Consider the following 14,242-nt stretch of genomic DNA (forward strand, 5'->3'; position numbering starts at 1 on the left):
AAGGAGGAGTTTATCCACACCTTTATACTTCAATCCGTCTCGCTTCTTCAAGACAAATTGATGTGTAATAATACATATTTGGTAAGCTATGTGCAGATATCCCTTTATGCACTGTGCATAGTTTTAGGAATAAAAAGAGACACATTACATAAATAGTGATTTAGCAATTAGTGATGCCTGGTGCGGCTTGCCAGTGCATCTCTACCTGTGACATTAAAGTGATTACAGACCTCTTAAACTAAGACTTACCTAAAGGTGGTACTTAATTTGAATTTGGCAGAAGTTCATCAAAAAATGTCTTCAAATAGGCCAAAGGGGTGTCACAAATCATTTTATAGGGGACGCCTCCCACTTCTCTAAAGCAGATACTAAACAGCTGGACTTAAATCAGTACTGAAAATGTAAGTGTTTCCAGTTCACAGAGAATTGTGTCACAAACTTGTCCTGCTCTTACCGTTGCTTCATTAGCTGCTTTGAGACACTGCTGTAGCGAAGCCATCCAGATAGCTGTGCACAATGATTCCTGGGATAGGTTTGTCTGAGTAGGATCCAACTGTTGGATGCTCAGGAATTGAGAATGCATTTGTTGGAAGAACCTTCAGAATTGAACAGCTTAATCCCACCGCCATGAAACAATCTGTGTTTAAATGCAGCCTCTGAAGGATGCGGCCCCTTTATTGAGACGCAGCTTCACCTATAAATCCTCCATCATGTGGTAGTTAAAAAGTTATGTTACTTACTCCAGCTTACATTAACTGGACTGTAGTGCTGGATATTAAATAATTATAGGGCTGAAAACTCCCAAAAATCAACAGAATTCCCTCTCAGGCAATCCTCTCATCAGAAGTAGGTTCAGATGGAATCGATTTGGGTTTGAGAGAGGAGGAGAGAGCACTAGATATAAAGACATTTAAGTAAAGAAGTTAAATGATTGTGTGTGTAAATGACTCAAGCTGCAAAATACTCGTAAAGATTAGAAAAGCACTATATAAATACAGTCTCGCCATGCACAGGGATGCTCAGGGCTACAAAACCAGTGGAAGTGAATCACAGTTGGACACAAGTTGCTGTCATTGCCACATTGCAAAATGTCACATTTGTTTTTTCATCTGTAAACAGTTTATTTTTTCCTTTGTTTGTTTGTACACTTTTATGCACAAAACTTGTTTATGCTGACTGATGTTTATGATACTTTAGACTCAGTATCCATCAATAATGCCTAACAGGTATAAAATGCCATCGCTCTGAACAGTAGAGAAAAAAAAAAACATTTATTGAGATTCAAGAGTAAAAGTGGCCACTAAATGCAAAATAGCAGGCTTCCTGTTGCGTTGTGAAGATTGGTCCATGTGAACACGTTCCGGGGGTCTCGGGGGGCACCATTGAGCCATTTTGCGACGCTTATTGAAAATTTTTCCAGAATACGTATGATTTCACCACTTTCTAACTTTCTGCAAATTTTGGTAAGAATTTGAGCATGTTAAAGCCCTCAAAAAGCCAATTAATTTGCCTGAATAATAATAATAATAATAATAATAATAATAATCATTACAATTTCAATAGGGCCTCCCACTGTCAGTGCTCGGGCCCTAACTAGGGCTACGGTGTAGCACTAAAAGGCCCGAGCACAGGCGATTTCAAGTCTGTTGCGGTCGGTGAAGAAAGAGCGTTCGATGAGCAAGCGTTCGTCTCCGCGTTGCATGCGTTTGCGCACTGCGGCAAGGATAATCGCTTCACTACCTGTAGCCAGCAGGTGGCGCTATGATTTTAAGTCATGGTCTCTTTGTAGATGTCATCAGGTCGCGACTTTTGTCTTACATGTCTAGTTTGGACTTGATTGGATAAAATATGTCCAAGATACAGAAACTCTTGTTTAGATGGCCTGTAATCAATCTTTGACGCCACGGTCACACGGTGTGACAAAAAAAATCGATCTTTGAATAATTTAAATCTACATCTTGTTGTGATGACACTCAACTAAATTTTAAGTTGATCTGATGAAAGCTCTACGGCAAGTACATCAAAGTAAAAATGTGGAATATGACCAAAACGGCCACTAAATCCAAAATGGCGAGCTTCCTGTTGCGTTTTTCATAATGCTCCTTGAGGCTTTTTTGTGCGTCTGGTCATGATACACAACTGTCCTCATTTTCATGAGGATCGTTAAATGCTAAATGAGGGGCTTTTCCATAGGTGGCGCTGTTGAGCTTTTTTGCTGCACCCATTTCCAAATAATCCAGAATACGTAAATTTTCACCAATTTCTAATTTACTGCAAACTTTAGAAACTTTATGAGCCCGTTGAAGCCCTCAAAAAGCCCATTTACTACTCTTAGAATAATGCTTACAATTTCAATAGGGCCTCTCACCGTTGGTGCTCGGGCCCTAATAATAATAATCCCTACAATTTCAATAGGGCCTCCCACTGTCAGTGCTCGGGCCCTAAAATCACAGCTCTGGGTCAGGATTCAACTGGATTTACTTAATAGATAGATGGAAAATTGCAGCTTTGCCAGAAGTGAACTGTTATATTCTCATGTTGTGTTGTTTTATTGTACAAATACTCAGAGTAAAAGTAAATGTCACTTCCTCTAACCCAGGTGTGTTAGGATTGGGTGGTTGTCTATGCGTCCTGAGTTAAAACTTTGGTTCTGGTCTGGATGAACCGTTTTCTCACATGAATGCATTGCTGGCAGATATGACACAACCCAGTGGTCTGCCCTGATGAAGACAGGGCAGCGTGTGTGCGCGCGCGTGTGTGTGTGTGTGTGTGTTTGTGTGTGTGGTAAATGCTATGGCTGTTTGCTTGGTGGGTATTCATTAGACTGCATGCGAATGTGTGCTTGGAAAATAACAGAAGACAATAAACAGAGCTTAGTGTACAACAGGTGTAGGCATCAGTAGGAACTGATTTGCTGCTATCAGCGAGCGCAGCGTTGCCTCCAGCATCAGCTGCGTTGCAACTCCATAGATTTGCAGAGAGAAGCCCCCGCCAGATTGCAGTGTGTTGAAAACGCAGCGTTGAACATTGGGCTTGTTTAATTGTGGAGTTGGGTGGCGGCTGGCAGCGCTTGTCCAATTCTAGCAGGGAACAAAGCCAACATTGTTATCGCCGGCACCCAGACCTGCCTGCCAATATACCTGCTTTCTTTCAGTTTTAGGAAGGAAAAGAGGTGGAGAGGGGTGAGGCTGGGCTGACAATGACAAATCAAACCAGTTAAATTTTTCCTCCTTTCTCTTTCTTTGTTGTTTTGTTGCAAAGCCGCCCCCCAGCTCAGTCGATGGCAGCGGTATTAAGCTTATGTGATAGGGGACTTGTTTTCTGTCATCAAAGAAACAATATACAGGGGGAAAGTTTACCCCTATCTCTTCTAGTTCATCTCTCCATCATCTCCCCTCCTCTTTCCCTCCCTCACCTCTCTATGGTTTCGTTTTTATGTGGCAATGTGGCCACACTCCATTGACTCACCCTGCTTGCTGATAATACTGGAGGCAGAAGGCACTATCGCTCCGCCGTCTGGCTCACAGCGATTAAGGAATGGAGAAAAAAAGAAAACTCTCTTTTTTTCATTCAATACTTTTATTATTTATAGTTATTTTTGTGAGTTTTCTTCAAAAAGATATGGTTGTCTGAACTCTCCTTTGTAATTTTCAATATTTGATTCTCTTTCACTCTTTCTTGCTTTTCTTCTTTTTCAACTTCTCAGTCTCCCCTCACCTTTTTCAGTGTTCAGCCATTTCAGACCATTTCAATTATGTTATGTGTCCGTGATTTACTTCCTCAGTTCATAATCCTACGCATGAAATTGTAAAGTAGTTGTTCTCAAAGCAGGTCTTTTTATTGACACTTGGATTTTAATTGACGTTGGATTTGTTTCAGTAAAAACAACTTAATATGAAACAAAATCAGGGTAATGCAATCTATGGTTAATGGTGCAAGTTGTGACACTCCAGTAAAAGACAAAAGCAGTTAATTGTAAAACCTTCTGCTGTAATCACAGAATGGTCTTACTAATGAGCTACAGCAAATGAAAATACATTTGAGAAACACATTTCAAAATGCTTAGGTCATGCACATTTACATCAATAGCAAGAGTAAAACCGAATATGGTCAATGTGCAAAATGGATAACATTGTTAAAAGCTGTCGTGGAACTGTAATGTGCTAATAAGCATATCCATGACATCATTGTGTCATATTTACATGACTGTTCATAGTTTATTGTCATATGCCGCAGCCTTGCACAGGTTTTAAGTCAAATCACCTTAACCCAACCCTAACACAGTTATATGAATAGTGCATTTGGGGAAATCATCTAATATGATCTGAATGAGTTTGATATCAGCAACAGTCTGTACATTCAGTTGGGACATGATGAGTTAGCATAGGGACTGGAGGCAGGGAGAAACTGCAGATATACCGGGATCTTTCCAAATAAATAAAAAGCCTCCAGTACCTTGTTTGATGATTCAAAGTTTGAGTTGTATCCTGTAAATATGTATTGATGAATAACACCAGTGTCAATATTGGCCGATTATAACACATCACTAAGCTAGTTGTTTGCCCTTATAGCATTTTTTATAAGCTAAACACCCCCTCCTGCGTTAGCTTTCTCCAGACATGCGATGGATACTGATCTCCTCCTCTCATCCCACCATTGTAAAGAAAGCAAATTCCCCTAAATTATTAAACATTCCTTTAAATAGGTTCCCTCTGAAAGTTTATTTACTCAGCATAGTAGGTTTTTATGGCCAGTGTATTTTTCTTTTCACTAAACCGTAACTCCTGTTAAAGACGTTATATTGAGGGAACATTATGTTAGCATCAGTAGAAGTAGACACTGGCATGAAGATTGGAAATCACATGTCTGTGTATTTCCAATTTTGGAATCCTGTAGCATCTGCTGTGGAACTGTACAAATGTCATCTTGCTTTTTCCTCTCAATTGTTTTTCTCTTTTCAATCTATTTTGCAGTATTTTTTCCCTCGTTCTCATCATCTTCTCTCATTTTCTCCACCCTGTCAGTGCAGTGAAATGGCCCATTGTGAAAGAGCAGATTGTGTGCGTCTGAGACATTAGCTGCTGATTTAGTGGGACATTAGCTTGATGGATGGCACAAAACTACCAACAACAGTGGATTTGCATTCCAAGAAACTTGGGATCTGAAAATGAACACCGTTCAGCATTCTCATCATTCATGTTCTGCATGTAATGATGACCTCCACAGCTCTACTGTGTCGCAAAGATGAAACCATTGCAGTGTCTGAAATCACTCACTTATCACTATATAGTGCGCTATATAGTAAGGTTGCCATTTTGTAGTGGTGTCTGAATGTTTTTTATACCAAATATATTGCAATGATTGTTCCCCACAAACGTGAAAAGTAGTGTTCAACCGATGGTCACATACTGAGCAATATATACCATCATGCATTGCGCTCGCGGGCAAGAGACGATGGGAGTGAGGGCAGCAGGAACAGCCCGACCTGTCGTACCAATGTAAATACAAGCAGAGCAGCACATCATCTCACAAACTGCGGGAAAAAAATATATTTATTTTTAAATAAATATATATTTATTTATATATAGTGAGTGATTGGGTGATTTCGGACACAGCCCATAAATCCCTTATAAGTGCACATTAAGCAGTATCAGAGCATATTAACTCTTCGTCCTATTATCCCAAAATAATACGTTTGTCAGTATACATAATTGATGTCGCAAAGTCAAAGTTTTGTGTTCTGTGTGAGGTAGACCCAGAAAAATTTGAAGATTCAAGCACAGGCTTTGACTAATAATATAATCTATAACAAAATGAAGAAGAATATATCAAATACTTTTTCCTAATGGAATTGTTGTTAACCATACACACAGCATACTGACACGAACCAGTGTGTGATAGCCAATAGATTGTATTGGTCTTTTCCATACCATCACCATAGTCACAGTAAAGGTAGGCTATACCCAGTGGCTATTAACAATATAAGTGCAAGCCAGATAAATGAAGGGTATTGTGTGTGTGTGTGTGTGTGTGTTTGTATGTGAGAGAGAGTTTGTGTCTAAGCATGTGTATTTACACTTAATTTGCTCTACATTGAGACCAAGTGTCCACACAAGGGCACAGACATCAATCCGTATTTGTTTTTGCATGTAGGCCACTTAACATTCAGCGTTCATCTTTTCAAATGCAGTTACTTTAATAAGTCTAGCGCCAAATTCGGTATGAGGCAGGTGAATCACTAGTAATACAAATGCGTGTGTACATGTGTGCATGCACGAGTGTACACTTCATTAGTCTGATACTTGGGTGGTGGACTACCTGAGAGGTTTATTAATAATGTGCCTTATTCACCCCCATCCACCTCTTTCATCTCACTGCCAGTGTGACTGCCACCTTCAATTGACCAATACACACACAAGCAGGCAAACCGATTGACATTCCCACCCCCTGTCTCTCTCCCAGTGCCCATTACTTTGATGCTTTTCATTTACAAACGCACACACACATGCACGGATGCCTACACACTCACACACACACATACGCTCTCTCTTTCTTGTTTATTTACACACACACTCTTCTCTATCTCTATTTCCCCTCTTCTCTGTCTCCTCCCATCTCTCTCTCTATCATTCTCCTTCTCTCTGACTCGCTTTTGCTCTGTGGCAAACAACAGTGCAGAATGGATGTCCCCTTCATTTGCACCGGCATAATGTTCTGATGAAAAATGAAGTGATCCCTCCAGACAGATTAGTCACCAGCGAGGAGACCTCTGCAGGAGAGAAGGATACGAGTGTGTGTGTGCTTGTGTCTCTGTGTGTTTGTGAAATAGATAAATTACTTTCCCGGAGGCCTTCTGTTTGAGTATGTAATATTTCAGCATATATTATTGGCGACTATGATCTACTAGCAGTAAGAGCTTCCCTTCATTGTCCTCTCCTCTGTAACTAATGCCAAGCATGAACTTAAGTGAACTTGAACCATCTTAGTTAATCTTTCCTCGTCAGTTTAGTGCAGTCGGAAAAGTCATATCCCTGGCGGAAAAAAGTCTCCCCTAATTCCACAGAAGTGACCTTATTATGCACTGGAGAGCTTTCCAGTCATTTTGATTACACCAGCAATAATGAAAAGGTGTTGGTTCCTTAAAGTTGATAATGCTAGCACTGCACCGTAGGAATTCAAGCTTATTTTACCCATGCACCCTCACCCCACTAAGTATTCATCTGATCAAGAGATGTCCAAACAACTCAATTATCTTGTGGGCTGAATTCCAGCGCTCGGTTATTATGTAACTGCTGTTTCTTGGCTCTGTAGGACTTTATATGTATTCATTTATGTAGCCTGGTTGGTTTTTACCTTAATATGTAAATGTTCTTTTATATGAACATATATAAACTAGTACTGGACAGATTCAAATCCGATAAAAGTGACATTATATTGTACAACCTTGTTTTTTCATACACTAATCTCTTTTGAGAGTTTAGGCTATTTTGATTCTAAAACGTGTTTTCTTCCAGACTATGAGGAAATAAAACATCCCTAATACACCTACTGTATCTTCAGATTGCAATCTCAATACAAATCTTTCGAAGGCCATTTTCTCGAAATACGATCTGTCATGCTCTTAGCCAGAAATCACAACTTTTGTAACACCTAACTTTCCAGATATATCCCTGTCTATATTCTGAAGGTCTGTATTGAAAGGTTTTGTTCACACATATTTCATAATGTAATTTATTTAGTTGCTATTGTCGCAAATCATTAAACATTTTGTATTTAGGTTATTTTGACTTTATAAAACAACTAAGTTCATAATAGTCTGAAGTGAGGACTAGAGCTAGTAAGGAGAAGAAGTGCATAAATTATTCCCCAAATGGAAATACGCTTTGTAATGATGTTCATCGGACCATATAATGAGTGAAAAAAACTAAGATTTATCTTACATTAGCAGCATGTTATTGGCAGTTTAATAAAGTAATGAAGTTGAAGACTCATGTCAGGATTATGTTACAAACAGAGTGATAGTGAAACATACATACATCACCATTTTGATTCTTTGATTTGACGCCAACCTTGTACAATTCACTCTTCCTCAGCCTTTTGAGTTGCTTTCTGGTTGCTCCCTATTTTCACCGCCACATTGTGTAGCACACAATAGCTAGCAAAATAAGAAACAAGCAGTGGATTGCGTGTGTGATGATGCAGAGTCGAAGCTGCAGGCGGGCGGCTGAGAGGTGGGTGGAGATAGAGGTGGAATTAATTTGCATAATTATAGATTAGCAAGAACTTAATGAGGCAATGAGTTACCTCCAAGACATTTTATGGTTGTGATGGGATTCAAAACAAGCTTCTAAATATATAATTTCAAGGAACAGAGACGATTTTTAGGGGTTTAATCGATGCCAGAAGAGAAACTGGTCTCCAGCCATGCTAGTGGCTTTTATTAGACAAATTAGCACTTTTAGCTAAATGCTAATACCAGCACATGCACTAGTAAGAGTTTATTTATTTTGTGACATGAATGCCTGGACAACAGTTTGTGTCCCAAAGGCTTCACAGGGGTTACGTGCAGATGATTTTGACCTGTACTATTTAAGTTGTAGTTGACTGTTAGTAAGACTGATAGTCTTATTTCACATTAACTAGCCGTGTTGTTTTTCCTCAGTCAATTGTCAAGGAGCAAGATGTTGGGTTGAAGTTTGTGCTCCAGGTGCAAACATCCATCATCCATGTTTCCTTGGTTGATTTCTTCAGTTCCTGATACTGGTGCAGAAGTCGAGAAAGACCTAAGTTTATTCAATGTTATATTTGTTAACTGTTTTAAACACGTGTAAGAATAGCGAAGTCTCCCAGAGAGAGATCAGAGGTCAGGTTCAGCTACAGAACTCCTCTGGAGCTGGAATGGGGTCAGCTTGTTTTTATTTTAGAAGTTTCTTCATCCGAGTAGAAGAATAATAATTATCTCAGGCTACTGAGATGAGCTGTTTTGACAAATTAAAGTAACTGTTTCTGCTTACAGTCATGTGAGTCAAGTCTGGAAACTTATCTGTCTTGCCAGTGTGACGCAAAACATTGACATGGACAAAACGGCCTCTTTTCAGCCTGTGCAGTCACAATATAAGTGCACTGAAGTTAAAAGATTATATTCTTCAGATAATTATTGATTTTCTCTACTGTTGCAGCCATTAACACTTATCACAGTTCACACTTTGCCGCATTTAAATAGGCATTCATCTGTTATCTAACTCCATCTGTTGTAGCACTTGCACAGCGCATGTTGTAAATGTCTACATAACACAAACTGAACGAGCTCCAAGGGACTTTATTACATGAACTAAGGTTTACTTTGATAAAAACAGAAAAGTTGCAGCCATTTTATGCCTCTGCACCAGCGACAGCCATTACCAGAGGTTATATATTTAGCATGTTGTCCGTTTGTCCCACTCTCTTAAATGAAAAAGCCTATCACAGGCATGCTTTGAGGGAATAGCTTGAAATTTGGTCCAAAGGTTCCCTAGGACTGAAAGATGAAACAGTAACTCAATAATTAATTAGCTTATAAGGACAAAATTCACTTAATACATTTGATTCAATCCCTTTAACATCTTTACTATATGAGTCTGGGCTATAGCCTGAATATAAAGAGGAACGACGTGTCTCGACTTCCTCCCGCTATCCTGAAGTGGGAGGAAGTAGCCGAAGTATCCAGGATAAGATCACCGCTATCTTGTTCATTTGAGGCCAGAGTCTGCACAGTAGTGTTTTGGGAATGGAGCCGCGGTTGCGATGTCTCATTGTTACACAAACTCATACAATCTTGAGTCAGTCTCTGCTGTCAATCACGATGTTTCACAACAATTTAATAGAATCTAATTAAAACCAGTATTGTGGAAAAACACTTGAACATACATCAGTGTTATAAGAGCTACCTAAAACAACAAAACACATCTTTGAAAAAGAAAAATTGGACGTTTACCTTTACTTTTTGGCCCGTGTTCCATGCATTTAAATTGAGGAGATGGGGATCTATGACCTACACCGCACCAGGTGCTGACCGAGACGCTTTGTCTTCACTTTGGGTGAATGTCGCCTATCTAACCAGTATATGGTCTGGACAGTGAACTGCATCTTATCTTATATGGTGTTTGGAGGGATACAACCACAAGAGGATAATTGTTTGAATATGTATAAAATGTACAGTACCTGCATCTAAACACTGGATCAAAAATAAGTTGTTAAGTGTGATGGGAGTGATAGAAGTGATGCCCCTTCTGCTTACAAAATAAGGTAATTTTATGTGGGTGGGCATGAGAGTGTGTGTGCTCTCAAAAACAGTACTGTCAGTAAAGAATGGAACTGAATAACCTACTGTCACTTTAGGTTGATAAAGTCTGACGGAGCAGTGCTTACTGTCTCGTTGTGTTACATGTGCTTTCTTCACTGATGTTTTAACTAATAAGGGAACCATCATACAAGAACTGTTGAGTCATAACTTCTGCTTTCTCTCTTCATCTAGTCAAGACAACCATTCTGAACTACCAGAGTCCCACCACAGGCCTTTTCCCTGTCAAAACATGCTCCGAGTGCAAAGAGGCCAAGGTCCGGGACTCCCTGTATTGTGCTGCTGGTGCCTGGGCCCTGGCCCTGGCCTACAGGTTAGTGTATGATGTACACACAGATGCAAAAGGAACAATACACCCTGTTTGTCAGCTTTGTGGAATGCAAACTATCTCATACAGATTTATTTTAGAGCTGAACACTGTCCATTGCAGACATACACAAAAGAAAGAATTTCATACTTTCTGACTTTCAGCCAGCAACCAACGACTTTTCTCACAATAAAAACAGCATATTGTAGTAGCTAATGCGAGCTAGCCTATTGTTATGCATAATATTGTGCTAAAATGCTGACAGTAAAGAGCTATATACCTCAGACAAAAAGCATTTGGATAAAGACTAACCATTTTGTGAATAATAAAGTATCAATGACAAAGAATAACTTCCCAAATTTATCAGGTTGATAAATGATGCAACAGATATTAGTATATTAGTCACACTGTGTGATAGTTTGATGTGTGTCGTAAGGTTGGAACTTATTCCATCCTTTGCTGAAAAGTGAAGAAATATCACTTCTGATACATTCATCAAACATAATTTGGAAAACAGACCAAGAATCAACACTAACATCATTTTACAATCTTTATTTCACAATATTCTCCCCCATATCCCTTTTGTCTTGAAGTTATGGTTTTGTTAAACTCTCAGTAAGTTTCACACTTACTGATCCTGATTTTCAATCTGCCTCTGTGATTTGAAGGTTTTACCTTTTAAGCACACTTTCCTTATTGGTTCGAGGAGAATAATTTCACTGAGAAGAATCAAGGTCCCACATTCCTTTAGCAACTGTCCCCACTCTTGATGCCTGCAGTGATTAGTCTCTAAGAAATTCTACAAAGTGAGCATCTCATACGAGAGAAAGAGTGTGGAGGAGTGGATGGAAAGAAAGATACAGAGGGAGAGCGAGAGAGACTGAAGGGGAAGTTATAAGGTGGGAGTTGGAGGGTAAGGTGGGCAGAGGGAGGAATCAAGCGAAAGGAGAGATAAGAGAGAGAGAGAGAAAGTGAAGAAATGAGATTGAGGGGGAAGACAGGGGTAAAAATAGAGTGTACCGCAGTGACCAGCGGCAGATCCCAGTCATCAGTCATGGCTGCCTCCTATTAGAATTGTCACTGGGATTTAATTAAGATTATTCTCATCTGACAGGCTTGGCTAGTGTCATTACTTACTTCACGCCCAGCTGCTGTGGGTATATGTTTGAGTGTGTGTGAGAGTCATTGACTGAACTGGCAGGAGGATTTTCCACAAACTTCTTACCTAAGTAGCCAAGGTACGTTTTTATCCACTACCGTGTCCAGTCACATTTAATTATTTATTTTATGACTTTTAATCCGTTATAACTTTTTAATGGGGGCTGGGCTGTTTTTTAACCTTACTGACACACGTTGTATTTTTCTGATTAATTGTCATTAAATTAAAAGAGCTGGGTATGTTCCCGCAACCCCGCGGTCACTCGTGGATCATCTCATGCATATTAGATGCTTGTACTGTGGGAACAGGACGTTGGGAGATGAAAAGCCGCCTGCTTTACCCTCTGCCTGCAATCAGTTTTGATGTGGAGGATCACATTTAAAAGACAGCGTGATTAATGCACCGCGTAGCACGGAAATTCAAACAGGTTCCACTTCAGTGGTTTGTCTTTCCTTTGTCGATATTCAAAGTCATTATTGGGATGACCTTTGTCATGTGCATGTCAGATCCACTAGCCCTGACAGGAATACACTGACTGCCACCACAGCCATAGTTGACTGATTTTTGAGTGATATGTTGCCAAGATTACTCCCTTAAAATTGACACCGCAATTTTGGTCCACAGGTGATTTTATTACTATAGCTTGTCTTTCCACTCAGAATTTTTAATGATATACTTGTTAGCATAGTATAGGTTTAAGGCTTTACAAATTGCACAATGGTTTTTTAAGCCATTGATGAGATTTGTAGGCAGTCTACCTTAGAAATACTGCTTGTAAAGCAGCAGGAAAGTAAAAGTTGTTGGATTATTTTGAAGGTGCTCACATAGAACGAAGATCTATTTTCAGCAGAGAGGACCTTCCATAGGGTGGCTTCAAATCACCTTTTTTTTTTTTTTATGGCTTAGTTTGTCTTTTGGTATTGTCTATAATGTCTATTTTTGCTGTGTTAAGTTACTTTCCTTATTATTTTTGCACATAGAGCTGGGAAAAACACAATTTATTTTGCTGTGCACTTCTTGTTGTATGGTCTGAAAGACAATAAAGTTAAATTTGACTTTGACTTTGACCTGCGGTTATTGTCGTATTTGCATGTGAACAGTTTTCCTGAGCAAACATTGGTTTGCAGGATCACCAACATTTTGCGTGCATTTCTTTTTATTAGAGCTGTGAAAAATAACGCGTTAACGCGTTATGATTAAATTACAGGATTAATTCGTTTTTTTTTTTTTAACGCATTTAACGCATGCGCAGAAGGACCTTCCAATTCCGCCGCCTCTGCATTACGCCGGGTTCACACCGGACGCGGAAGCGACGCGGAAGCGACGCGGAAGCGACGCCGAAGCGAGGCGCAGCGCCAATCCTCTGGCTCCCATCCACTCCCATGTTAAACCGCAGCGCTGAACACACCGGAGGCTGAAGCGTAGCGTTGTGCCGCGGCTGCCTAGCGCCGTGAAGCGATCGTTTCGGCGTCGAGTCTATTTTTTCCGCTTGACGCGAGCGTATCGCGACAGGAAACACACTGAAAAATGATTTTAAACGATATAGATGACATATTTTATATGATATAAATGATCAAATATGCATCCCATACTTTGTATTCACGTTCTGTTGTCTTGGAGTTTTAATTTTACCACTTTTACCAACCACATTATTTAATGTCCCCCTCTGCCCATCCACAACAGCCACACAAGCAGTCCAAAAGATAAAAAAGAGAGGGGGGGGGCTACGTATTCTCCACATAGGCTTGAGTGGAGAATACGTAATTTACCCTCGACACCCGACATTTACCGGAGCTAACAGCGGAGAAGTTCTTCAACATGGATGACATTAAATTAATAATTGAAGTGGAGAAGTAACTTGAGTTGTTGATTCTCAGCATATGTTGTATAAAGACAACACCAAAAAAGACACATGTTGGGACGCTGTTGCAGTTAATGTTGGAGCAACAAGTAAGTATATGCTTGAAAAAAATGATTAAATACCGATTTTACTGCAGGCTGATAGCAGCAGAAGTATGTGATATTATTAGTAATGCGCGGCGCTTCGGCGGCGCTTCCGCGTCCGGTGTGAACCCGGCGTAAGTCGCCGCTCTAATGCAGTCAGACGGCAGCTGCCATTCAAACAAACAAACAACATGGATAATTCTGATGAACCTGAGGACCTTCTGGACGGGAAGATCGTGTTCGCAACGCGAAGCATGTGTTGGTCGGCGAGGGGCGTTCAAGTGGAATGCGCCAAACCAGACTCACTCGCAGGACACATTGTGCAAAAGAAGCGGTCAGCTTTACTGTCAGAGAATTTGAACAAGTTAGTTTGCCTCACCAACTGGCTAAAGACCGAGTAGCTAAGAGGGCCTTTAGAGGCATTAGATTGTATCATGGTGTGGTTAATGGTTGTGTGACAAAAAATATAAAAAATGTCAACCATCCTATGGCT

General features: G+C 40.0%; 1 protein-coding gene across 3 annotated transcripts in view; it reads left to right on the forward strand.

The window, feature by feature from the left end:
- The window catches only part of phkb (phosphorylase kinase, beta), a 109,723-nt gene that overhangs the window by 7,469 nt on the left and 88,012 nt on the right, over positions 1-14,242 (forward strand). For all 3 annotated transcript variants that reach the window (XM_053433465.1, XM_053433382.1, XM_053433542.1), the window contains one exon: positions 10,514-10,652. In XM_053433465.1, coding sequence (XP_053289440.1) covers positions 10,514-10,652 — 139 coding nt within the window. The remainder of the gene's footprint in view (positions 1-10,513; positions 10,653-14,242) is intronic.

The sequence above is a fragment of the Pleuronectes platessa genome, chromosome 1 (assembly GCF_947347685.1).
Source record: "Pleuronectes platessa chromosome 1, fPlePla1.1, whole genome shotgun sequence".
NCBI lineage: Eukaryota > Metazoa > Chordata > Actinopteri > Pleuronectiformes > Pleuronectidae > Pleuronectes > Pleuronectes platessa.